This window comes from Zonotrichia albicollis, chromosome Z (genome assembly GCF_047830755.1).
Source record: "Zonotrichia albicollis isolate bZonAlb1 chromosome Z, bZonAlb1.hap1, whole genome shotgun sequence".
NCBI classification, from domain to species: domain Eukaryota; kingdom Metazoa; phylum Chordata; class Aves; order Passeriformes; family Passerellidae; genus Zonotrichia; species Zonotrichia albicollis.
In genome coordinates, this window is record NC_133860.1 from 13,947,872 (window position 1) to 13,973,699 (window position 25,828).

The window sequence follows — 25,828 nt, forward strand, 5'->3', positions numbered from 1 at the left end:
ACAATTATCACTCATCAGCCTCACACCAGTTTAAAAACACATTCAGTGAGTATTGCAGTCAAAGCCAGCTCTCTCTACAAACACTGAGAGCATTTCTGCTCTCACGTGTGAGCTGCAGCCTGCCACCTCCAGCTGCCAGAACACACTGTGGGGGCACAGCACGGGGAGAGGAAGCTGAGCAAACTCCACGAGGAAGGCACTGTGCGTACCCTCTTTTCAAAAAGCACCAAGATGGATCAAAAGTCCAAGTCTGGATCACAGCCCAGCCCAAACAGCTGTGTCAGCACAGCCACAACTGCAAGCTGCAGGGCACTGAGAAGTGTACGTTCAGCTCACACTGCTTCAGGAAACAACAAACTTGAGCACAGGCAGTTCCTACTCAACTGACATACGGTTAATCTGTGTGTCAACACATGGCTATAGGAAATAAAACGATCTACCTAAACAACATCCTGCTTTTGGAGTGTGCCTCTGGTACTGCCAGCTGCTGTGGATAAATTCCTAGTAGCAGCACCCAAAGACCAGTCAAAGTTGTCACTATTACTCCCCCCAGCTACCAGGACGAACCTCCCGGTGAAGCTTTGCAGCCCAGTGTATGAGAACTACTCAGAGTTAGAGCAGGTTGTCTCAATCAGCTGGACTGAAAATCACAATGACTCAGAGGCTGATTCATAAGCAACGTCCTTGCCTCAGAGTAACAGACTGGGGACAGCACCAGCGTCAACCTTCTAACATTAACCCACTGCCACGTGCCTCCCAGACTGCCAGGAAGGCAGGTGTAGTATTAAAGGCTGTGTACCACCACAGCTGAAGTTCAGTGAACAGCAGAGAGAGGCACTGGAGAAGCTCAACACCTGGTACAGCTCACCTACACAACCTGCCTTCCTGCTGAGCCAATTCAACAAGGGTGGAGAGAACTTCAGTTTTCCAAATGTATTACATGTATTAAACCAATCTACCAAATTTCTCCTCTTTTTTTGAAAGCAAAAGTGATGCACAGTATAGCTGCTATTATCCATTATTTTTAAATTGTGCCACATGCTTTTCTAAAAATTTAAAACTTTTCCAAGGTCAGAGGAAACACTGCCTATTCACCAAAACATGTACAGTGGAAATGGCTGTCAGAAAAAACTTCACTCCTTGGAATATCATGAGACATGAGGCCACTGCTGGGCACTTTAAAACATATTTAGTTATAGGAAACAACCAGTTGACTGATAAAAATAGACTGTCAATGAAATTGCATCAACACTTCCACAAGTGAGCAGAGTGGTGACAATGGCAATAAATCCGGCATGTGCCACACACCTTCATCCCATTCACAGCACAGAAAAAGTTGTAGACAGTCTTTTTTACTTTACACAGATGGAAAATCATAACAACATGCTCCCTCAACAGGCCAGGGGATGGTTGGCCCTTTCACATTGTCCCAGGGAGTGTGCAAACATAAATAAAAGAGCACAGACATGTATTCTTCTTTCCAATCTCTTCCAGTTGATGCTGACATCCCACTTTCAGTCTAAGAGCAGTGCTTCAAACCCCTCATAACTGGAACTAAATTGTCCCCTTCTAAATTTCCACCAGGCCAGACTATCAATTCTAGCCCAATGACTTCAAGTCACTGAGCCTCCAACTCAGCCACACAAGCCCAAACAGCAATGGCAGCTCTTGCTTCCCTGAGCCACACAAGCACATCTCTCCACAACGAGGCTTGAACAGGCTGAGCTCCCAACACCACAGCCACCACCCACACCATCTACGTGTCCAGCCCCACGTAGTCTCCCACAACAGGAGCCTGCAGGTCCTCTGCAGATGAAACCACCCCAACCTCATCACATCCATCCCTCACTGACAGAGCCCTCCAAGTCCCACAGGGGCTCACCCAAAATGTTGTGCTTGTAGTCAAGTTTAGGTGCCAGTCACAAAAGACACATCTCTTCTCTACTCAGCTTCTAGCCTCAGTTTCAAAGAATCACAGAATCAGTGAGATTGGAAAAGACCTCTGAGATCATCGAGCCCAACCTGTGACACCTGGACACCCCCGTGCCAACCACTGAGTGCCAGCTCCAGTCCTTTCTCAAACACCTCCAGGGACGATGACTCCTCCACCTCCCTGGGCAGTCCATTCCAGTGCCCAATCACCCTTTGTGTGAACAAATGTTTTCTAATGTCCAACCTAAACCTCGCCCAGAGCCCCTCAGGACTTTATCCTCTTGTCCTGTCACTTGTCACCTGGGAAAAGTGCCCGACTGCCACCCGGCCACAACCAGTTCCTGTCAGGCAGTAGTAAAGTGCGATAAGGGTCACTCCTGAGCCTCCTTTATTCCGGACCGTTCAACTTCATTTTCTCCACTGGTTCCCTGACAAGTCCCCATAAACTGAACGCAATTTCCCCATTCCCTATGTATTTACTTGCCCCGAGATTTCACAGCTAGGTCACACTGAAGAGGACTTACGACCCTCCCTTCTCTCCCAGGTCACTTTTGCTATGAAATCCCGCGTAACCCCTACAAACCGGCATATACCCACTCCCTCTCCCCAGGCTAAGCCCCCTCCACACTCGCCAGCGGAGCCCTCACATAGCCTCTGCCACGGCCACAGAACCCCACCCGACCCACAGCGCCGCACCAGTTCCACGCCAAACCCCTCGACAGGCCGCCCCGCATGTCCCCGGCGGCCCCTCCCGCCGCTGTCCCCTCACACCGACCCCCAGGCAAGGATACAGCTCCGGCCCCGGCGAGCACCTCCACCCACACCGGCGGCCGCCGCCGCCATCTTGAAACAGCCGCCACTCCCCACATACCCCCGCCGCACCCCCGGCTCTCGCCGCCCATTGGCTGTCTGCGCCTGAGGAACGCGGAGGGTTGCGAGGCATGCCGGGAATAGTAGTCCTCTGAGCGCCGGCGGCCGCCATGGGCCGACCAGGGCACCGCCCGGAAGAACTATTACTCCCAGCGTACCCTGCGGCTACGGGGCAGTAGAAAGGCCAGAAAGGCATTGTTCTCTGTCAGGCTGGGTAGAGACAGGAGGGTCCCGCGGAGGATGGAGGAAAAACTCCCCACCGGCATCAAGCCCTACCTGGACAAGCTCACCTTGGGCGTCACAAGGATCTTGGGTGAGTGGCGTTGAGCTACAGCCCACGGGGCGGGGGGAGGCCGGGGGCAGGCCGTGGGCGGGGGGAGCCACCCGTTTGTGACAGCCCCTCCTGTGAATCGCTCAGCTGAGCAGCCTATGCACACACACAGACACATCCTTGTTTATGGAAGCAACGAGAGGAATCCCGGATCTCTCGACTTTAGGAGTTTCATAAACACCAGAGAAGGAGAAGGTGGTGTTTTATGAAAAATCATGGAATCATTGAATGTTAAAGGATGGGAAGAGACCTCAAAGATCATCCAGTCCCAGCCCTGATGCCATGGGCAGGTTGCTCAAGGCCTTATCCAGCTTGGCCTTGAACACTGCCAGGGTTGCCTGGCAGTGTTCATGCCCAGCTTCTCTGGGCAAACCTGCCAGTGTCTCATCGCCATCAAAGTGAAAATCTCTGTAATACCCAACCCAAATTTCCCCCCTTTCAATTTATATCCATCACTCCTTGTCCTCTCACTTAAAGCTCATAATGAAGAGTCCCTCTCCAGCTTCCCTGTAGGCCCTCTCCAGATACTGCAATGTTCCTATGAGGTCTCCACACAACCTTCCTACCTAAATCGTGCCTAAATTTGATCCTCTGTGGTTAGGTAGGGTCAGTGTGCCCCATGAAGGGGAGTTTGGCATGGTTCATCAGTGTTCTGGTAGAAGGCCGATTTGTCAATCTGCTTGGGATCAGATCCCCATAAATAGTTGCCCTGCAGTTCATTCCCACATTGAGACTTGTTCTACAAAATGCCCTGATTGTCATTTCCAGGTTTTGCTCAGATATTGAGCCTTCTTGCATCCCCTCAGCTCCCTCTGAAGTTCAGCAGGATGCAAGGCATCCTCAGACATCCTCAGACAAAATTTTACTCATATCAGTGGAATCACAAGGATTTGTGCAAGTATTTGTGTGTGCAAAGGATTTCAACATTAGACCTTTCACACATCAGCAGCACAGAGCACAGGACTGTCTTATTTCTAAGGCTGCAAGCCATACATCTATCTCAAACTATGTGTACAACAAGATTGCTAATTGCAGTCCTGGAATTTCTTCCTGGGAATCTTAAAGCCAAAAGTGAGCTCTGTTATTATCTCACCCCAAAGAGGCATTGAGTTTCACATGATAACCTCAGTGTATCTGTAGTTGCACATGGGTTTGGATAGCTGCTCAGACAGATGAGATTAAAAGATCAGGGTTAAATTCTTTCTCTGAGCTTCAGTGAGGACAGGATTTCACCCTCAATCTCTGATCAGTGTTGTCATACTGACTTATTATTAGACTTCTTGAGGGAGGTGGTGGGTGGATTTTTTTCCTGTTTGTTTGTATTGTTAGTTGTGAGGTCAGGATAACGTTATCTCTGCTCTGTGAGTGAAACTGATGATGATCATCATGGCAAAAGCTTCTTTGAAATAGCTCTTTAAAAAATTGCTAGCCCTGCCCACATTTTCACCACCTCAGGGGTGTGAGAGGTGGGAGATGTGAGCTGTGTCCGAATGTTGTGTTGCCATATAAATGGTTTTGGGTAGGTGTTATGTCTACACCAGCAGGACATGGCAATGCAGGTATGGCTCTGAAAGTCCTGCAATGTCCCTTTCACATGGAAGGTGTTTCCTGCTTTGTATTTTTTTCTTTTTCCCTCTGTGTTGCTGACAACTTGTACTCTGCAATACAGCAATGTCCATCTCAGTGATGTTTTACTCCTTTTCTCTGTCTCTCCACTCCTTCTGGGAATTAGGCACATTTTTTCCAGTGAAGTAGTCCAAGGCATTTCAACTGTGCCACCAAATTAATTAGAATTGCTTAGCTAATTGGGAAACATAACCAGTCTGTTCAGTGCTTGTTTCTTTCAAATAACAAAGGGTATCTCATTCAGAGTGACGCCTCACTCTCTATTTATTACTACTAGAAACTATCTTATTTTAAATCTTTCGGAAAGCCTTATGAAGTCACTTGATATTTTCTACCTAAAGTAAAGTACAATCAGGCATTGTTTTGTTGGTTTGGGGTTTTTTTTAACTTTAGTTTCTGTGGAAGTCCCTACAAGAAGGGATTTTTCTTATCAGCACTGTGGAAGCTATACCTTGAGGGGAAAAAAGGGAGAGATCTTTCCCATTGCCAATGCTCATTTTGGTGAAGTTCTGTGAGTAATAGAAAATTCCAGAAAGATTTATTATTCATAACTAAGTCAGAATGGAAGGTGTTAGCTCTTCTGGAATGCCCAAGATGGAGCCATACTTCACTATTAGCACTCTGTATTAGATAAGAATGTAACCATTGAAAAATTTTAAAATTAGGCTGAGAGTTTAGCCAGCTTACAGGCAGTATTAGCAGTACTGTAAAGACTGACAATCCTGTGATTTCCTGCTCCAGCTTTGTGTCACACCATTACATTGACTGTTTCTGATTAATACTGCAAAGTGGTTTTGGGAGCTTCCAGATGAAATGTCCTAAAAATGGGCAGAGCTTACTGTGATCTTGATTCAGATTAATTTATAGGGTGTAGTCTGAAGAAGTGAAGCTTTTTTATGTATCTAGGTGACACTAAAGTGGCTTCTTCATTTCTTCCATGTGGAAGGAAAAGCAACTCATTGCAAAGTTTACCCAAATGTTCAGTGGTGCTCCTGTCCATACCTACGTGCATCTGTTAAACATGGTCTTCATTTTACCCACAGTATATTTTTAATGTTTAGGCTTTTAAGATGGAATTTCTCTTTCTTTTGATGTTGGATTTGGTTCAGACCTCTTTAGAAGTTGCATTCTCTCATTTCTAGACTTCTTGTTTGACTGATACGATATTTAATCTTCTGTCATCCCAGCCAAGATGTTGTGCATGATGAATTAAACATCCCTGCTGTTTTCTTTGATCACAGAAATAACAATTACTCTGTTATTATAATCTCCTCAACTTGTCATAAGGTTTGCATAGCTTAGATGGAAAAGGCTGGTTAGGTAATTGATTCCACTCTCTTGTTCAGACAGCTTATATTTGAGCAAGGAACAGATCACCCTGCCTTGGACCCACCTACCAGAAGTGAAACTTTGTGAAACCTCAGAGCCTTCTGTATGTTGGAGGACAGACAAATTTACCTGTGTGACCAGCTATGAAATTTTTGTAATATCTTTAACTTGGAGTTTATTTATCTGATGCCATGTTTTTTCTTTTCAATTATCTGACAATGTAACAATCAGTATTTCCAACTGAAGTGGAGGCTTCCTGAAACTGAGCGCCACTGTTCCACCAACAGAACAGGCAAGAACAATGCTATTGATAGAATTAAAAGCCTGGCATTGAAGATAAAAAACAAACCAAAGCTCTCTAGTGCCTGCTTTTCCTGTCTGGTGCACTGTGTATGTTTTACCAAAAAGCAATTGTAATGTGTGTGACTGCTTTAGGGGCCAATACTTTCACAGCAGAGCCAGTCTTGAAAGCCTTGCATAGTTATCACTTCTATTCCATGGCCCTGTCTGCTGGGCTTGCAGTTCCCACAACAATTTAGTAGTCTTTCTGGACTTGATCCAAACAGAATTATGTCAGTGGGAATTATTTCAGTTGGCTGTGGATGACATAAAACATTATAAAATAGTAATTGTAAAGGAGTCTATTCTGCCATCACACACCTGCAAGCACCATGTGGCTTAGTATCTTACATTTATATAGCATTCTTTCCCATAAAATATTCAGAAGATTTTTGTAGATTGATAGGAGGTCAGTGCTTGTAACAAATTTTCATGTGTCCAGCTGAGGTTCCAGAGAACTGATGTTTGCTCATGCAGATCCCTTCAGCATGCTCAGGTTCTGTGTGTGTCCAAACCCACTGAATCCAGAGCTGAAATGTGCCTGCCCTTGTGGAACAGGGCTGTTGGCAGTTCACAGCAGCACTGCACTACATCTTGTGCCCAGGTGAGGACATCCTACTCAACAGAAACCACAGGGCATGCTTACAAATAAAGATTCATCCCCCTGTAAAAGTTTGCCTCAAAACCCATCACTGATTTTTTTTTCCATTTTTCCATGAAAACCTCTGCAAAAGACCACACCTTGAAGACAAATGGGGTGTGCTTACATGATAGAATCATAGAATGGTTTGAGTTGGAAGGGTCCTTAAAGATCATCTTGTTCTAACCCCTCCCACCCTGAGCAGGAATGCCACCCACTTAATTAGCGTTTGTGTAGACATATAATGACATGTACATATATATATGTATTAAAAAAATCAAAGGATAACATTTTCTTCAGCATTAGGCATCCTCATGCCAAGACATGCAAAGTACAATTACAGACGAAAGAAAGTGACTGCTCAGTCACCAGCACAGTGCTTGCAATCATTAATGCCTTTTCCCTGGCTGTCACTCAGATTAGTTTGCAAAATTGTCTGTCTCACAGTGTTGCTGTCACCCATGCCAGCTGCAAATGTGCTCCTCTTTTCCTTTCAGAGACTTCCCCAGGAGTTGCTGAAGTGACTTTTGTGGAAAAGGAGCCGGCTGAACGCCACACAATCGTCTCTTGGGAACAAGTGAGTATTTTCCTGGTAAAACAGCAGTGAGGTCAGTTTGAATGTGCAACAGCCCATGGAGAATGTCAAGTGCAATGGCAACCTTGTGTTTATGAGACAGCTTGCTACCAAGTTTGATGTATAGTGCAGCCTAAGCAGGTGTTGCTGGGTTTTTCTTAATCAGGTGTCACTGTTTTAGGCTGTCACATGTACCTGATTTGTTAGAGAAACATCACCACTGTGGGTACATTCAGCATGACAGCTCTAAAAAGAAACCACATAACTGTAGTAGGCAGCTACAGTGGTGACTCAGTGGGGAGCAAACAGTTTTCTGACTCAGGTCCGAAAACATTTTCCAACTCCCTTTCAAACAAAATGAAGCAGTGCTTTATGATCCATGGCCATTAAAGGTAAGGCCTCGTGCTGGCAAATAACACTGAGCTACCCAGTTTGTTCCAGTTATCTTTTTCTATTTTTAGTCTCAGCCATTCGCTTCAGTTTCTCATATCCCTTTCTTTCACATCTTTGGCTGCCCAACCCAATCTCTTGGCTGGGACATGTCCCATTGCCTGTTGTAGATGACTGTGAAGGACATGTGCTACCTTCATTCTGCACTATCTGACCTTACTGCATCAGTCTGTGTGATCAGAGGGCTCCTGAAAACTGTGTGACTCAGGGCATTTTCATTCCCCTTTTGGAATATACATTTCTTCATAAATCCCATGGCCGTGGTTGAATAACTGCTTGGTAGGCATTGTTTGTCCAGGGATGGGACAGTAGAAGCACGAAGCACTGTGGCCCTTGGAAAGGGACATGGCAGAGAATGGAGTTGAGTGAATCATCCTCCCTCTGCTCTAACCCTGGCTGTGGCCTAAAGCAGCTGCTCCTAGAGACTGCTCTTACCACTGCATAAAATACCTTCCCCTTTGACACCGAGCCATTTACTGCTTTTCCTAAACAGTGAGGAAAAGTCTTACACTGGTTTTGGCAATGCCTTATTCCAATTAGTGACATTTATCAAGAACATATATAATTATATATATATATATATATACATTCCAGGTCAGAATGTATGTGGTGTAAACCTGTGTGTTACTTACTGAAACTTGTCCAGAAGTCAGCAACTGTGGTCAGGGAGAAATGTCCTGTTTTTCAGGTTTGTGTAAACCGATCCCTGGTTTCCTCTAGCTGTTTTTCAGGTATTGGGTTACCTGAGCTGGAAAGTTTGAGGCACCATGACTGCAAGCCAGATCAGGTCTGGGAACACAGAGTAATATTTGCTCAGTCTTCTGTTGAGTGGAGAGGACTGCTTCTCCTGGACATGGTGCTCATTCCTCTCATTTTCAGGTGCTGCTTCTCCTCTAAACTGAAATGGGTTTATTTCACAACTGAGCTATTCTTGTAAAGCCAAAAAAATGCTGTAGCCGAAGCACTTCATTCAAGAGAAGCCAAAAGAAATTTCAGTTCCCACCCTCCCCCCTTGCCCAGCAATGGACTAAGTCAATTGTGGATGTAAATGTTGAAAATTAAATGAGTACAGTTGTGTTGGACTTCTAATAGTGAAGGACTTGGCTGTCAGTGAAGGACTTGGCTGTCTGTTTCTTTGGTTTTGGTTCCCTTTGACAATTTTTTTTTAATTAAAAAATATTAAAGCTCCTTTCTCAAATTAAAAGGTAACTGGACTTTTTTCTTTTTTTTTTTTCTCTTGAGCTATCGGGAATGAAGTGTGAATCTAACCCAGTCTACACAGTTGCAAGACAAAATGTCCTGCCGTGATGATTAGGTAGAATGAACTCAACAATTCACAAAGCTGTTCCAGGATGAGCTTGTTCCTCATTTTTCCTGAAACTTACCTTTCTTGAATTTGAATACGTTTGTTTTTATCGGATTTACGGCCACTAGGTGGCAATGCTTATACATATAATCATTTCTCCATGGCTGAGATTTTTAACAAGATTTCGCCAGAGTATATTTTTAACTTCCCTCTACATATTTCATTATGAAACTATTTTCAGACTATTTGAAACTATTTTTCTGTGATGTAGGACAAACTGGTGAAACTGTTCCCAAAACTACATTATTTTTCCCCCAACAACTTCTCTATTAAGACTTATGTTGTGGGGCATTCCGCAGACTAACCAAATAAAAGCTTTATTCTTCAGATTATTGTTTAATGGAATAAATCTTTCCAGTCCTATTTCAGTTTTGCAAGGAAAGATTGTTTTACTGAGAAAAAAAATCCAGGTGTTCAGAAGTTCTTAAAAGAAAATCAATCTTTTAAAAATTATTAATTAACAAGTTATTTTATTCATGCTGGGTATATATACATTTTTTTGTTTCCACCAGATGTGTTTTCTAAATTGTGCTGTGCCATGTTTGTGCTGCTATGTAACTGGATACTGCTGTGTTTTAAAATCTCACCTTGTTGAGATTAAAATAGTCTTTAAAATCTTAAGCTTGTTGAATGTCCCTTAGCTGCCATGGAGCTTTGCAGGGGGAACTGAGCTTCATGACAGGAGTTAGTGCAGTAATGCTGTAGGAGAGAAGAAGAAATTTTTCCCAATGTAGAAAGAGCTGCTAAGTGTTACATGTCAGGAAATCACTCCTGAAGAATTTATTGGAAATCAGCACACACACAAAAATACCTTAAGTGTATGATTGCCAAGTGTATTTACATGGGTAAAACAAGAAGTAAAAGAGGGAGTAGAGACAGTTACCTGGTCACCAGAAAACCAGTGATAATAACTATATCATGCTAAGAAATCTTTCCCACTCCTAAAATTAGGCTGGCAATGGCTCTACTCCAGTCCACATGCAATTTTTAGAAATGGGTGTTACACTGAAATACTGCTAGGAGGCACTCTGGTGCAGTGTCTGAATCACATTTTTTTTCTTGCATCAGCTGGAAGAAAAATGAGTCACTTACATCCTTGTTTTGGTTTTCAAAAAATAGGAAATTGCATTTTTGTTAGAGGGACACAGGTACCTGAGACCATTTTCCCTTGTTCTTCTCACTTATTACTTGGGAGAAAAACCTGACCCACACCTGGCTTTCAGGGACTTACAGTACCTTTGAGGTGTTAGAAAGCGGAAAGATCTCCCTCAGCCTCCTCTTCTCCAGTCTGAGCACCCCCAGCTGCCTCAGCCACTCCTCTCAGGCCTGTGCTCCAGACCCTTCCCCAGCTCTGTTTCCTTCTCTGGACACAGTCCAGCCCCCTCAGTGTCCTTCTTGCTGTGAGCAAACAAAGCTGAGCACAGATTCCAGGCATGGCCTCAGCCGTGCCCCAGCACTGGGAATGGGCCCTGCCCTGCTCCCGCTGCCCCTCCATGGCTGACGCAGGCCCGGGGCCTTTGGCCTCCTTGGCCCCCTGGGCACCCCCAGCTCGTGTCCAGCCCCTGGAAACCAGCACCTCCAGGGCCTTTCCCACTCAGCAGCTTCCCAGCCACGCTGTCCCAGCTGGAGCTGCAGGGGCTGCTGTGACCCAGGGACAGGAGCCAGCACTTGGCCTGGTGGAGCCTCACACAACTGGTCCTGGCCCGTGGATGCAGCCTGGGCAGATGCCTCTGCAGAGCCCCCCTGCCCTCCAGCAGATCAGCACTCACACCCAGCTGGGCCTTGACTCAAACTGACTGAGGGGGCTCTTGATTCCCTCACTCAGAACAATAAAGATAAAAAACAGTACAGTACAGAGCCCCCAGTACAGAGCCCTGGGGGACACCACTAGGGACCAGCTGCCTGCTGCAAGTGATTCCATTCACCAGCACTCTCTGGGCCAGGCCAGCAGCCAGTTTTAAATCAGAGAACAGAGCACCTAAGCCACAAGCAGCTGGTATCTCCAGGAGAATTCTATGGGATTCAGTGTCAAAGACTTTTCTAAAGCCCAGGAAGTCAACATCCCTGGACTTTCCCTCATCCACTAAGAGGGTCACTGTGTTGTAGAAGGAGATTGGGTTGGGCAGTAATGCCTCTCACAAACCCACGCTGGCTGGGCCTGATCTCCTGGATCTCCTGTAGGTGCTATGTGATGGGCACTCAAGAAGATCTCCATGGCTTCCCCAGCACTGAAGTCAGGCTGACAGGCCTGTAGTTTCCTGGTTCCTCATTTGAACCCTTACACACAATCCAGGAACCTCCTGAGCTGCTCCCTCTCTACTGCATAGTGTTTCCAGCACACGTGTGGAATGTCATCCCCCTTGCTTCTACAGCATCTCTTTTTGAGTCTAAGTATGCATGCAGGGTGTGCACCTTCAACAGTCCTTCTTGGCATCCTTCCTGTCCACCCTTAATGTTAGCCAAGCCTCCCATCCCTCATCCCCACGAGCACAGGATCTACTCACCTTGAGCTTGCCTTGCGGCTGTGACTGTGGGAGAGATGGGAAGTGGATCCAGCAGGGCCAGTGCATGAGGAAAGCTATGTTTCTTCAAGCTGCATGATGGGGAACAGGCTGGAGGACTTTTGAGAAGTAAGTAGTGTTTCTTACACAGTGTTCCCCCTCTTGTTAAGCTTTATAAAGTATTGAAAACTGGCTGCACAACAATATCCCCAAGAGAACTTTGAAATCCTGTTCTCTGCAGCAGGGGATCCAGTCTACTGCTCTGGGAGCTCCCCAGGTCAGATTTATTACAGGTGCAAGAACATTTCAATGTGTTACATAAATTAACATCAACATTCACTGACAGCTAGGACAAACCAGCCATAAAACTGCAGGACATTAAGGAGAGAGAAGGGTGGCTACTGATGTGGTCTAATTCTTGGAAGCCCTCAAGTGACATGAATGCCTTCCTTCTCTCCCCAGAAGTTGGGTAAAACTCATTCATGCTTTTAGAGAAGTCTCTCTAGAGCTATATGTTTTGATTGCTTTCTGTTTCTTTAGTATATTTGCTTGAGAGACATTCTTTCAACAGTGTTTCAGGTGAATTGCCATATATCAGGCTCCTTAGCTTTGGATCCATTTCTAATCAGGTCCTGGCCACAAAAATCAGGTTCTCGTATTTTTCTCTGTACTAAGTGGACTGTGCTTTCTTGGGAGGCTATTTTGAGATATTACAAAGAACAAAGAAAAGGAATAGACCTCTCACACCATATTAAGCACTTGGGATATTTTGTTTTATGAACTGATGAGTGTAACCAGATAACTGGAATGAAAACAGCTGCTTGCCAGGGCTGTGGTTAAGCCAAGTCTGACATGTTATTTAGAAACAGTGTATTTGTAGGGCTGGAGAACACAACCCTGACAACTACCAGTTGAGTGAGAAGAACATAGAATTTTATAAGCCATTTTTAGTATATAGTGTCTTGTTTCTCTGACTTCTGTCAGATTACTGTTCTGATGTCATATGGTCATGTGACTAAGCACAATGCGACAGATCCATAAATCCTTTCCATCAGATGAGAGAAATGGGTGCTAATGAAGTTTTCTATTTACAGGCCTTTTTCTGTAGACCCCAGACCTGCTCTGATACTGCATTTTCTACCCAAATACTTTGCACCAGTGTGGGTTAGAGAATCCTGAAGTAAATTCAGACAGTAGCCATCTGGAGAAACAGTCACATGTTGATCTTTTTCAAAAGGAGGATTCAGAGCATAAAACCTATTCAGATTTGATTTTTCTCTTGTCTTACCTCTGTTTGCTAAATTGGGCTGTGCCTGAGTTGTAGCAGGATTTATGTGGATACTGCAGTGGAAGTTGTTAAACCTTGGATTTTGTCATCCTAGTGGATCTAGTTCTCCTGCTTGGAGAAGAACACCCACTGAAGCCAGGAGACTGATTCACATATGTGTTTTTACTGCTGCCGTGAATTAGTTTGAATTGGGGGATTTGAAATGTAGTCGAAGTGTTATGTTAACTTTTGTACTCTGCTGAGGCTTTGTAGCTGGTCTGTCATACTTTCTTTCTTCATAGTTTTAGCTGTAGTCACTGTGCTTACAGGTACAGCTTGAAACTGGAAGTGATGAAAGCACAGATGAAATTACAAATATTTAGGACTGAGGAGAACCACAGAAGAAGGTGTGTTTGTGAAAAGCATTTGAAGAACTTCAGATATGTCCATGTGGTTTATTAATCACCTTAAACTTACCACCAGGTCCTCAGCCATCAGCAGACTCTTGTCGTAGGATGTTAAATTCTTCTAAAAACAGCCTCTGCAGTGTCAGGTTATCTGTGGACCCTGAAGATTTTCTCTATCTGGATTAAGAGGGCTCTGAGCTAGTGACCAGGCTGCTTGATGAAGCAAGTGAAGTGACCTGCCCTCTTGCAAGCTACAAAGCCATTAGTGTCTGGGACTCTTCAGTAGCAGTCAATCAACATTAATGGATGTGCTTTAAAAGTAAATTAACAAGCACAAGGTTGTGGGCAGATTGGGTGCTCCTACATAGTGTGCACACGCCAGTTTAGGAGACAGAGACTGTGATAACCCAAAGAAAGTGTCAGTGAATAAGGCTTTAACAGACAGAAAGGCTGTTCTGGTCCTAGAGGAGGGAGGACATGTGAACAGGATGAGACCAGCACCTTCCCTTGCTCATCCAGCAGCTGATGACTAGAGGCCAGCATTGCAGCTGGATTCACAGCTGGCAGGTTGCTCTTGCTGGATAGGTACATCTCTCTTCTCTTGAAATGTTAAAAAATTCATGCCCCAAGTGAAGCAGAGGTATTTGAACTGGTTGTGCATCTTCCTTTTCCTTAGCTACTGGTTATAGAATATTCTGTCTTTATTTATTGAAACTTTTCCACAAGGAGAGTGGTGCAGTCCTTGGGCAAATCAGCATACACAGATTGTGGAACCTCGATCACAGGACACTCTCCTGAGTTTTGAGGTCTGATACTTTGGGAGCCCTGAATGTGACTATTTTAAATTTGAACTCACTGGAGTCAATCTGTTTTTTTCTCTAAAAGTTACAAACAGACCAGCAAGTGACTCTTTCAGTCATGCTTCTTGTTTGTGTTATTAAAAATGGCAGGTTTCCATTCTGTTTGATTTTTTGTACTTGACACTTCAGCAAGAGCAGAGGGTCACTGGTCTGCAGCCAGTCCGGTCCCCAGGAGGAGGATCAGCAAATGCCTGTAGTTCTTTGGGTTTCTTTTTGTTCTGAGGTTTAAGCCTTTATCCTTCCATCCTTGTATTTGCAGCTCAGCTGAAGAGTCTAAGTTAAGAACGACTCCTTCCACAACCAGCACAGATATAGGAGAAGTTTTCTGGTTCCTACAAACTCAAACTCACTGGGGTTGCTTCTTTCACTGGTGGCTCAGAAGGAAGCAGGCTTAGGAGCCACAGCCATTCACTGAAGTTTGGAGGGATGAAACTAGACCAGCAGATTTCTGAGTCTGGCTTTGCATGTGCCTGCACACATACTTTTTGTTAAGTGAAATGTCAGATCTGCTTGAGTATGTGCAACTTTTGAGTCTATGCTTCTTACACCTACTTGGAGCTGAAATTCCTCAGAAGAAGAGAGTCACTGTACTAATATTGTACATGCTTTAGTGGAATAGGTAGGTTTAATCTGATTTCACTTAAAGCAAAACACTATCCTTTTAAGCCATATATATGCAAAAGCTAATTGTTCTGATTTATGTGAGTTTGGAATGGCTGCTAATCTCAAAAAGTAACACGATGTCTCAGTTTAGGAACAATGCTGTAATAATTTTGTGATGACTAACTGCTCATTGTGAAATTTTTTCAAGCTACCTTTGTGAAGACTAGCACAGTCCTGAGAAATACACAGTTTTTCCTCAAGGCTTTAAAATGAGATATTTGAACTGATTTGAGTCACCTTGGAGTTAAGCAGGGAACTTGGTGGCAAATATTTCTGTACCAATTTTCAGTTGTTCTTACAGTTTGAGGCATGTTCTGCATTGTCCCATTACGCTTTGATTGTTATTTGCAGAAAAACTCCTGTGTATTACCTGAGGATTTAAAGAACTTCTATCTGATGACCGATGGCTTCGAGATGACCTGGAGTGTGAAGACTGATGGTGAGTCCCTGTGTTCCCCTCCACTGGCAAGCTCAATTCATTGCAGCCAGTCCTCCTTCTGCAGAACCTCTTTAATTTCCAACTTAGTTCATGCACAATCAATACACATCTCTCAGGAAAAAATCTATTGCTTGTATATTCTGGCATCCCACAAAAGAGGTGCAAACACTCTTTCTTTCTGGCAAGAAACTAATTATTCATGACATAAATTCTGTTCTGTAATACACTGCCCATCTGTTGACACTCAGATTTAGGTGTGTCATTTAAACCTCATACCTAACTCCCTCTGTAGTTCATGTAGAGAGAAACAACTGCAGCTCATTATCCCAGTAGGAAGAGTCACCCTCTGATAATGCTTCTTTCTCATTAAAATGTGTATGTACATGTTGGAGCCTGCTTCTGCTTTCCACCAGCTGAAGTCCAAGCTTCATTTTCCATCCTTGTTCAGCAAGAATCAGGTAGTTTGTTCACTCTGCAGCTGTTTTCCTGGCTCTCATTGCCTTCAGGCAGGGTTCTCAGTTGGGCCATGGACACTGCTCACTTCTGGAGATGGGTGTCAAATGCAGGGTCTTCCTCAGGAAGTGAAATGGCATTTCAAAGACAGTTCACATCAGTGCTTTAGCACCTGCATGACTCTCGTCATGTTTCAAGGGGGACTAATGACCTCTGTGGAGTCTTGTTTTCAGGGCTCACAAGTGCATGGAGACCAAGGCTGCTGGTACAACTGTCTTGTTTGAGCAAACATCCAGCCGTGCCTTCTGAGACCCGTCACACTGGCACATGGCTGAACAGGGTGCTTGCTGCCTTGATGTCTGCCTACAGTGTGAGTCCTCAGAAACACAGACAAGTGACAGGTCCTGTAGGATTCTTTGAGGAGCACCCACATTTAATGCACTGATAAAAGGCACCGTGGAAGTGGGAACCAAGAGGATGCACCCTAAACAGATACATGGAGTGGAAGAGGACAAGCTGGCCAGTAAGCTGTGAATTTGTGGGTTGGTTTCTGATGGGAAGGGCAGTAGGAGGGAAAAGAGCTTTGAGGAAGAGACTGTAACTGAAATCCTGTAGCCAGGATTTTTAGGTTTTCACAGCTCTGAGCTAACAGCTGCAGCACAGTCCTTGCCAGCAGTGTAATTCCCATACCTTTTAGCTCTGAGATGGTGTTGCATCACATGTAAGTGGGAGTCTGTGTTTGAAAAAGCCTCATTTTTGCTCTTGTATAACCATTCTTCACCCCACAGAGGTTGATGTCTGGAGGAAGATAAATGCCTGCCATGCCTTCCTGACACTGGATGTGATTAATGCTTGGTTTTGTTGCAGATACCCCGATGCCCTTGGGCTCCATGGTGATTAACAGCATCTCAAAGCTGTGTCGGCTTGGTGGCTCCTCTATGTACACTCTGCCTAGCGCTCCAACTCTTGCTGACCTGGAAGATGACACAGATGAGGAAGGTAAGGCACAGTTAACAGGCTAGAAAACCTGCTCTATCTTATCCCTTTTGTTCTATTAATGTTAAAATATAGCACAAGATATGTGGACCAAACACTTTTCCACCAGGTTGCTCCATCCCGCATAGCCTTAAACACTTCCAGGGTTGGAGCATCCACAATTTCTCTGGGCAGCCTATGCCAGCACTTCATCAGCCTCACACAAAATAATTTTTTCCAGTGTCAAATGTAAATCTGCCTTCTGTCAGTGTGAAGCCACTCCCCCTTATTCTGTCACTACATATTCTTGTAAAAAGTCCCTCTACATCTTTTTTGTGGGCTCCTTTCCACATACTGGAAAGCCACAATTAGATCACCCTGAAGCCTTCTCTTTTCCATGCTGAATAAATCCAATTCTCTCAGCACCTCAGCTATCCCCCATGGCAGGGAAATTGGAACAAGATGGTCTTTAGTGTCCCTTCCATTCTACAATAAATCTACATCACTCCAGGTAGATGGGGATTACTTGGTCTAGCAATCTGGTCTAGAGAAGGGTGTGCTTGTCCCTGTCAGGGCAGTTGGAGCAAGATGATCTTCCAGGTCCATTTCCAACCCAAACCATTCTGTGATTCTCTAATTCTCTGTCTCCTGGGCTGGATCTATTACATATCTTATTAGTTCCCTACTGCCTTGGCAGGTACATCTGTATGCTGTGAATGTCATGGGGATTAGTGTTATCTGCATCCTCTTTTAACAGGCCTTTTCCCTGTTTAAACTTTCACCTGAGCCTTGCTCCAGTGATTCAGCTTCCAAAATCTTTGTGTACTTAAGGTGTTAAATGAACAAAAGATAACAGGTTTTGTTTTGGTAGTGAAGACAGCTGGAATTGGAGAAGTAACTGGTATGTACATATAACTATGAGGCTACCCTGCCTAGAAATGCTGGGAATGCTGCTATTTGGAAAGAATAAAAAAGAAAAAGAAAGCCCACTCATTTTGTCAGAGCTCTCACATCCCCCTGGAAAAAACAAGAGGATAAGAACACAGCCAGGTGTCACACCAATTTCTTAAAGGAGTGCTATTTGATTTCAGTCTTATCTCTTACAGACAAGACCTCTGTAAGCTCTTCCAGCTCCTAAATGTGGCTGAAAGTAGTTTTGATATTCAGTTTGGCTGCAGTCCTGATCTTCTAGAAATGCTCAGTGATGGTTAAGGGTCTCAAGTTGAATAAGAGTCAGATGTGATTGTGGAGAAGGATGCTGATGTCACACTGGAATGTATGGAGAAATAAATATCTCTGCAATTTCATTGAAGTCTTGTCCCAAGACTCCCTGTCCTCCTTAGAAAAAATAAATCAGGACAAAAAAAGGAATCATTTATGCAACAGAAATAATGGGCTTCAGTTGTAGCAAGGAAGATTCAGGATCCATGAGGAAAACTTCTAAGTGATAAATGATGGATTTGGGTTGAGTACCTAGAGATTGTGCCTGTGCCTTCTCTAACACTGGAGAACTTTAAGAAGAAAAGATTAGACAAACCTCAGGGGTGACATCTGTAAACCTTGACTCACTTAATGCCAGGGAGGAAAAAGAAGTCAGCTTATCTGTTTTCAGCTATCTAATTTTGACTCTGTGGTTTGTTTTCCTAACAAAGATGAAAATTTTTCTCACTTTTTCAGGTTTTTTTGCTTGGTTTTCTTTTAAACATAGGGAACTTAATAATTTCCAAGAAGTATAAATGTAATTGTTTGATCCAGTTCTTCATCAGCTGATTTTTTAATGTATAAGACTGATAGGCTTTTTGCAACTGAGTCACAGTCAGTTTTCCAAACATGTTTCATACATTTTTTTCCTTTGTTTCAGGTAATGGAGACAAGCCAGAGAAGCCTCACTTTGATTCTCGTAGTCTTATCTTTGAATTAGACCCATGCAATGGGAATGGGAAAGTCTGCCTTGTTTATAAGCATGCTGAACCAGGTAAGACTGAAAAAAGAAAAGTTAGCTATCTCTTGTTGTGGATGGTATCTGAAGGTCACATGTGGAGAGTTATCTTGTATTTCTGGTCTTCTTTGCTATTTGTAAGTGAAATTTTTACTGGGATGTCCTGTCTCCACTGAAGTCAGGAGCTAAATCTTAACTAAATCTAATATTTTCACTTCTTTTAGTGTTGGAGTCTGAGGTATAACTTATGATTTCTGCGTGCATAGAAACAGGGAAGTATTCACATGTGACGTACAGACAATTGAGTTGAAATAACACAGAGCTCCTCTAATCCAGTTACTTGAATGTCTTGGAACAAAGCCATTACATTTTGATGAGAAAGGGTATAACTCTGCTTAGAAACAAAGTGTAGATGATAAAAAAAGCTGAGACAGAATTAGACTCGGTCTTCCACCTTGTGCACAGATGCTGGGTCTCAAGGTGCTAACTAGGCCAAAATGTTAATGGGAGGGTGAGAAACAGGAGCAGAGCTGTTTGTTTTGACAGATACAGAGATAGCTGTTATCAGTCAGAGAGTAGTGAAACACCTACGGCACTTGTAGAATAGTTGTCATCTGACTGAGTGCACAGGTCACTAGATGTATGTGTGTTTACTGTGTAGGATTGTGCAATTGCAATATACAAGTTCCTAAGAAAAATCCTGGGTTGTTTTCTTGTGCTTTTCATTGTGTGTGACTACAGCTGCCATGGCAGCAAGTTCTTGTCCTCTTGCCCTTCCCCATGTTAGTGATTTCAGCACATGCAGTTGATAACTGGGCAAAGGAAGGGAGCATTGGTTGCAGGTGTCAGTGTCAACAGAGGGGCAGTCTGTTTAAATGACAGTGTTCAGCATCTCAATCTCCCAAGAAAAATCCTTTTCTTTATGCTACAAAGGATGTCACCACCAGAGAAATATTTGATCACTGTGGAAAGATTTTGCAAAATGTGTTTTTGTTGGCAGCGCATACTACCATGACTTCCAGACTCTGGACTCTATTCAGTAATCCAGATCACTGACAATTGAGTTAGTTGCTTTTTACTTTGTGGGGCAGATAAATGTTTGCCATAATTGTACTTTGAACATATACTACAAAGTTGCTGATGTCCAAGAATGTTCCATGTAGCATGTCACTCCCAGGTTGTGAAGGAACACATTCATTGTCCAAGCATTGCATTCATTGTCCAGCACACAGCTAGTCAAATACCCCATGCAGTGGATGAACACTGGGTGATGGGTACGACACAAAAGATTATAGTAAATAGGGCTTAATAGTAAATAGTCATCATATCAAGCTGATAGCTGGTCACTGGTGGGGTTCTGAAAGGGTCCATCTTGGGCTCTTCAGTGCCTTCCTGAATAGCTTGGACACAGGACTGGAAGGAGTGCTTAGTTTGTCCATTATATTAAATTGGGAGGAGTTGATGTCTCCCTCAAAGGCCTTGCAAAGTGACCTCAGCAAATTAGAGAGATATGCAACCACCAACTGTATGAAGTTTAACAAAGCCAAGTTCTGGATTCTGCACCTGGGCTGCAGCAAGCCTGGAGGTACATGAAACAGCCCTTCTGATGAGTGTGTTGTGTCTCCCACCCGACAATGGCCCAGGGGTTAAATTTAATACTGCAAAGCAACGGTGTAATTTGTGCTTGTTTTTTTCTAGTGGTCTCCCCAGACACAGAGATCTGGTTCCTGGACAGAGCTCTGTATTGGCATTTCCTCACCAAAACCTTCACAGCCTACTACCGCCTGCTCATCACGCACCTGGGTCTCCCACAGTGGCAGTATGCCTTCACCAGCTATGGGGTCAGCCCCCAGGCCAAGGTAGGACAGCAGAGTCCAGCCTGTCAATATTCTGCATAAGTATACACTGGAAAAACATCTTCCCACCTTTTGGCAAACTGTCTGTCAGCTCAGGGGGGCCTCCCTGCTGAGCCATGGAAGGGACCACAAGTTTTTTCCCTGTAACATGTTAATAGTAATTTGTTTCACTGTAATTTGAATTCACTACTATAGTGTTAACCTGCTTTCCTCTCACAAGTTGGGCCTTGATAAAAATTATGACCGAAAAATGGCAATTTCAAGTCCTAGAGGTAGTTACAGAAGACCTCTACATAAACCCTTGTGAGCATTCCAGTCATTTATTATTATTATTAAAATTACTATTCTGCCTTGCCAAAATCCTGCTATTAGAGGCTTCTGCTGTTCTTCTGTGTTTGACTGGGCCTTCAGCCCTATCCTTCCTCCTGTTGGAGATCGGGGGATGGAGGTGATGATCCTACTGAACACAGCTCGTATGCCAGCACAGTGTCTGTGCACCTTGGCAAGGTCTGCTGGGACTGGAGTGTCCTGCACTTCACCCAGACACAGCAGCTGTCTTACCAGCATGAGATTCCCTGGTCCTGTGTGCACATCAGAATTACTAAAATCACTCCTGACTTCCCATCAAACAGTGGCTGTAGAATTTGGTTCTTCTCATTCCTGATGCCTTCCCTGTTACACTACACTGGACTTTATCAGTCAAGGCTGTGTACGTGGCACTGTGCTCTGCCTTTCTGTAACTTTCCTGCTATAAATATTTTATTATGTTCAGTATATTTGCAAACATTAAGAGGAACCATTTGTATATTCCCTAATCATTTGCAGTCCCTGTTGGTTAAAGTCCTCCTACTTTGTTAACCATTATGATTTTAAAAGCTTGAAAGGGGGTATATTAAAGCTGTTTTCCACTAAGCAGTACATTAATAGATGATTATCTATATTTTTGTATTGAACTTCTGTATGTCCTGCTCAACATTTTGCTGATGGTTTCACTGTGATTTGTAATACCTTAACTACTATAGTTTTATTTCTGACTTTGTTAAAAATAGAAAATCAGAAAAAGAAACAATAAGACAAACAAACACAAAATTCATTGTGTAAGGAGTTTAAAAACTTCATTATTTTATGTGTGAAGAGAGGGAGGAATGTTGCATTTTGAGAAGTTCAACTAGTTGGTTTTCAGTTTATAAGCACATATAAATTCCAAAGTTTTTTTAATCCTTTCTGCTTATCTGAATCTAAATAAATGTCATTTAGTCTCATCCCTCCCTTTTGCTTTTCCTCCTGTGGTGTAAGTTAGGATTCACTCTTTATAAGAGTTACACTGCAGGAAAGGTGGTGTTAGAATTGTGTCTGGTTCTCCTCTTCCCTATCTGGTATGGAGTTCCAGGACTGGGGCTGTAGCCAAGCCTTGTGTATTCTTATCACAAGCACTCTTCCAAGTCCTGTGAACTGCAAACTGATAAGTGGCATAGGATTAAGATAAAGTCTTGGGGAAGATGGGGAGCAAGGTGGAATTGTCCAACTGCAGTTTGAATTTAACCCGTTCCTTCCCCACAATTCTGCCTTTCAGCAATGGTTTAACATGTATAAACCCATAACCATCAACACAGCACTCCTGTCTGAAGAGGCAGATTCCTTTGTGAACAAGCTGGACCCCAATAAGGTATTTAAAAGCAAGAACAAAACTCCAGTGCTCAAGAAAAAACAGCCTCCACAGCCACCTGGCTCCCAAAAGAGTCACACAAGCATGACCTCTGCCAAGACGTCCTCACTAGCAGGGAATTCTTCAAGGAAGTGAGCCTGCTAGATCTGACCCTGGACAACGTTTGCAATAAGCTTTGATGTTTTCTGCTGCAGAGTCTCTGTGGTTCAGACCAAGTTCCTCGTGCATGAATAGATGTGCCCATGGAAAACACATTGCAGCACTTGCATGAAATATAGCTGCGATGTGGATGTAGTTCCTGGAGGCTCTTAAAAAAAATTGATACATGAATTTTATTCCCTTCTGCTACTTGCAGCATGTACTTTTCAGAGGGCATGAAGAAACCTTTGATGTCACTGATCCAAAGGGAAGCATTTGTTCCTGTACAACTGCAGCAGTGAAATGAAAGCAAATATAATTCACTGTAACTTTAACCAGACCCAGGCTGAAGTAGAGAGTGTGAAGATGTTTCTTCCATGTCCTTTGAAAGAAAACTATCCTGACCTTGCATGCTGTGGGAGCAGGCTGGAACCCACTGAACAGCGAAGTATCTTTCACTCCACATAGAATCAAACTCTGCACTTCCCTATGCTTCATCCAACTTCTGCTCTGAGATTCATGGTACAATGGGACTTGAGACTTCCATGTCTCTGCATTATGCACTTGCTCTGCAGCCCAGACCACTTTTTGGCCTTCAAGCTCGTCCTGGATTGGAAGGCAATATGTGTATTCTATTTGCCATCTGTGAGAGGTGTGGCAGTTGTCTTCTGTAATTGGGCAGTTTTCTTCATCTCTTCCACAAACCAGTCCTCCTTCCTGGGAGATATCTGCTGTTAACGGGCCATTGAGTGTCACTGCATGACTGATAAAAATTACAGCGTCCCATTGTGAGCACTTCACCCAGGGAGAGGAGCTAAGCATTCCTACCTGGATATAATCTGAGATTTTGGGGCACCAGAACAGCCTTTCCACTGTATTCCCAGAGGAGCAGCTGCCTTTTCCACTGGATCTGCAGAGGAAGATCAGGCCCATCTACACCACCACTGTATCTTCAGAGGAAGACTACACCTTTCTACAGGATCACTGCTCCAACAGAGCCACACCTGCCACTCCAGGACTGCAGCCACCATTCCAATTGGACTGCTGCCAACACCCTGACCAACAGGGAGTCAGGTGATATTCTGACTCTGTCAGTGTTGTTTTGTATTACTGCATTGTTTATTTTTTTTTTATTTTCTTCTGTAATAAAGAACTGTTACTCCTGCTCCCATATCTTTGCCTGAGAGCCCCCCTTAATTTCAAATTTATAACAATTCAGAGGGAGGGGGTTTACAGTTTACAGTTCAGGAGAGGCTCCTACCTTCCTTAGCAGACACCTGTCTTTTTAAACCAAGACAGTGCTGTATCTTTTCAGATGGTGACATGATTTGCAATAATCCTGAAGCCAGAAGCTGCAAAATCCTTTGTTGCCTCCCTTTGTGGGAATTGCTGAGCACAGAGTCAATGGTGTTGAGTCCCATCAGCCAGGAGGACCCCTTGGTTTGTCACACATTCATTTGCAAAGCTGACCATTGAAACAGACACTTTTCAGTTGGGCAGGATCGCACCAGGGGCCACTGAGATCCTGCAGCCTTAGAAGCCCTGATGCTGTTTTCTATACTGTAATTTTTCATGTTAGAACTGCACTGTAACCCATTCACTGCTGGTTTTCAGTTACTCCTGTTTGTTTCCATTACTTTTCTATGCTATTCTGTCTTCCAAATACACTGGGATCATGGTAGCACCCAATACATTTTGTGCCTGAATATGGAAATCAAAATCACTGTCTTCATGTAAGCATTGACTATTTAAACAGCATCATCTCTAATTTTTGAAAAACCACCACATAATTACACAAGACAAACCTACCTCACAGGGATGTTGTGAGGCTTTCATGGGTATTTGTATGGGATGAAGCCATGCTGTAAGTGCTTAATAGTATTTTAATAAATATTTGAATATTTTCCTCCAAAGTGATTGGGTATTTGAAGATGCTTTGGGGAGCACATGGGCGTGGGATGCAAATGCAAGAGCAGTGTTCAGGATGGGTTGTTTGGGGTGCTTTTTCAATGCAGTAGAGAATCTCTCCCTGAGACAAGGTAGGTTACAGTGCTTTTAGTTTATCCCTCTTGAGCTACTCAGAAACTCCCAACTTATTTCATAGAGGCCAGAAGACTGAACTTTGTGGCAGCTGTTCTGCTTCTGCCCTGCAGAAGTGCAAAGTCTCTGCAGCCACCAGCCCCTGCTCAGGTGTATTTTGCTGCTTCCAACACTGCCAAGGGCCCACCTTCAAATGCCATTGCTGCTTTGCCTGGCAGCCACTGTCTGCCACCCCCAGATGACAAGAAATCCTCCAGTGCACCCTCTCAAGCCCATGTGCATCTGGAGACAGGTGAATCTCTTCTAGCTGCTCCACTGACATAAAGTGAGCTCTAATGAGAAAGCACATGTCAGTACTTCCCACCCAACGCCATAGCAATACCTTAGTTATGCTTTTAATATTGGCATGGGAATGACCATTAAATCCAGTAAATGCCCTTTTCTGGAATTCTGTGCAGTAGTGACGTTCTGTCACTTCCTGCTCTTGGAGAACTCTGTGTTGTTTGTTCATGGCACCCAGCCCTGGGACCGCAGTTAGGTGCTTGGCATACATACCATACTTGCTTGAGCACTTTCTAGAAAAGTTAAGACCATTGTCACCCTCCTGGGAACAGGCAGCTTCTGATAGTGTTCTGCCTCTAATCCAGTGACACCTCAAACTTGTAAGGCTGTTGCAGGCCCACTTCCTCATTCAGATGGAGGTAGCAGAATTACTGCAGCAGCGGGGCAAGCTCTTACATTTCTCATGCATTCAGAGCAGGAAAAAAGTATGGAGGGGCCAGTTTGTTCAAGATTTTGGAGACACTGTCACAGAAGTTCTCTGACTTCTTTCCTGTGGTGGTAGTTGGTGTAGCTCAAGTCTAGAGTGTCAGTACACACATGGTTCTTTCCTGACAGCAGGTTCCAGCAGAACTGTGGCAGGATTCAGGAGACCCTGTAGTTTAGTTTAGTAATTTTTCAATGCTTCCTGAATGTTCAGATCAAAACCAACAAAATAAAAAACAAGCACAGAAAAACCCCAAACAACCCAACAGGTTCATGTTTCTATTTTACAGTGTCCTTGTTCTTCTCTCTTCTGTGCTTTTCCAAACTAGGTGTTTGTTAGGGTGACAGATATGCAAATGAAGCAAGCCTAGGACCCTGGTCCATCCCTGTAGTATCTGTGTC

At 43.9% G+C, this 25,828-nt stretch overlaps 2 protein-coding genes across 4 annotated transcripts in view; one reads left to right on the top strand and one right to left on the bottom strand.

Annotated features, from left to right (window-relative positions):
* Positions 1-2,804, bottom strand: part of KIAA1328 (KIAA1328 ortholog) — a 181,499-nt gene extending 178,695 nt beyond the window's left edge. For 2 of the 3 annotated variants that reach the window (XR_012578021.1, XM_074532485.1), the window contains exon 1: positions 2,708-2,804. Coding sequence is in view for 2 of the 3 variants with exons in the window: in XM_074532485.1 (XP_074388586.1) it covers positions 2,708-2,801 (94 nt within the window). In the remaining variant the exon portion in view is untranslated. The remainder of the gene's footprint in view (positions 1-2,707) is intronic. The other variant, XM_074532486.1, reaches the window with a different exon arrangement.
* A 153-nt stretch (positions 2,805-2,957) lies between these two features.
* Positions 2,958-24,534, top strand: TPGS2 (tubulin polyglutamylase complex subunit 2). Its single transcript, XM_005489661.4, has 7 exons — positions 2,958-3,115; positions 7,565-7,644; positions 15,507-15,594; positions 16,915-17,046; positions 18,884-18,997; positions 20,660-20,820; positions 22,391-24,534. The coding sequence occupies exons 1-7, from the start codon at positions 3,043-3,045 to the stop codon at positions 22,616-22,618; spliced, it is 876 nt and encodes a 291-aa protein (XP_005489718.1). The 5' UTR covers positions 2,958-3,042; the 3' UTR covers positions 22,619-24,534.
* Positions 24,535-25,828: the final 1,294 nt, after the last annotated feature.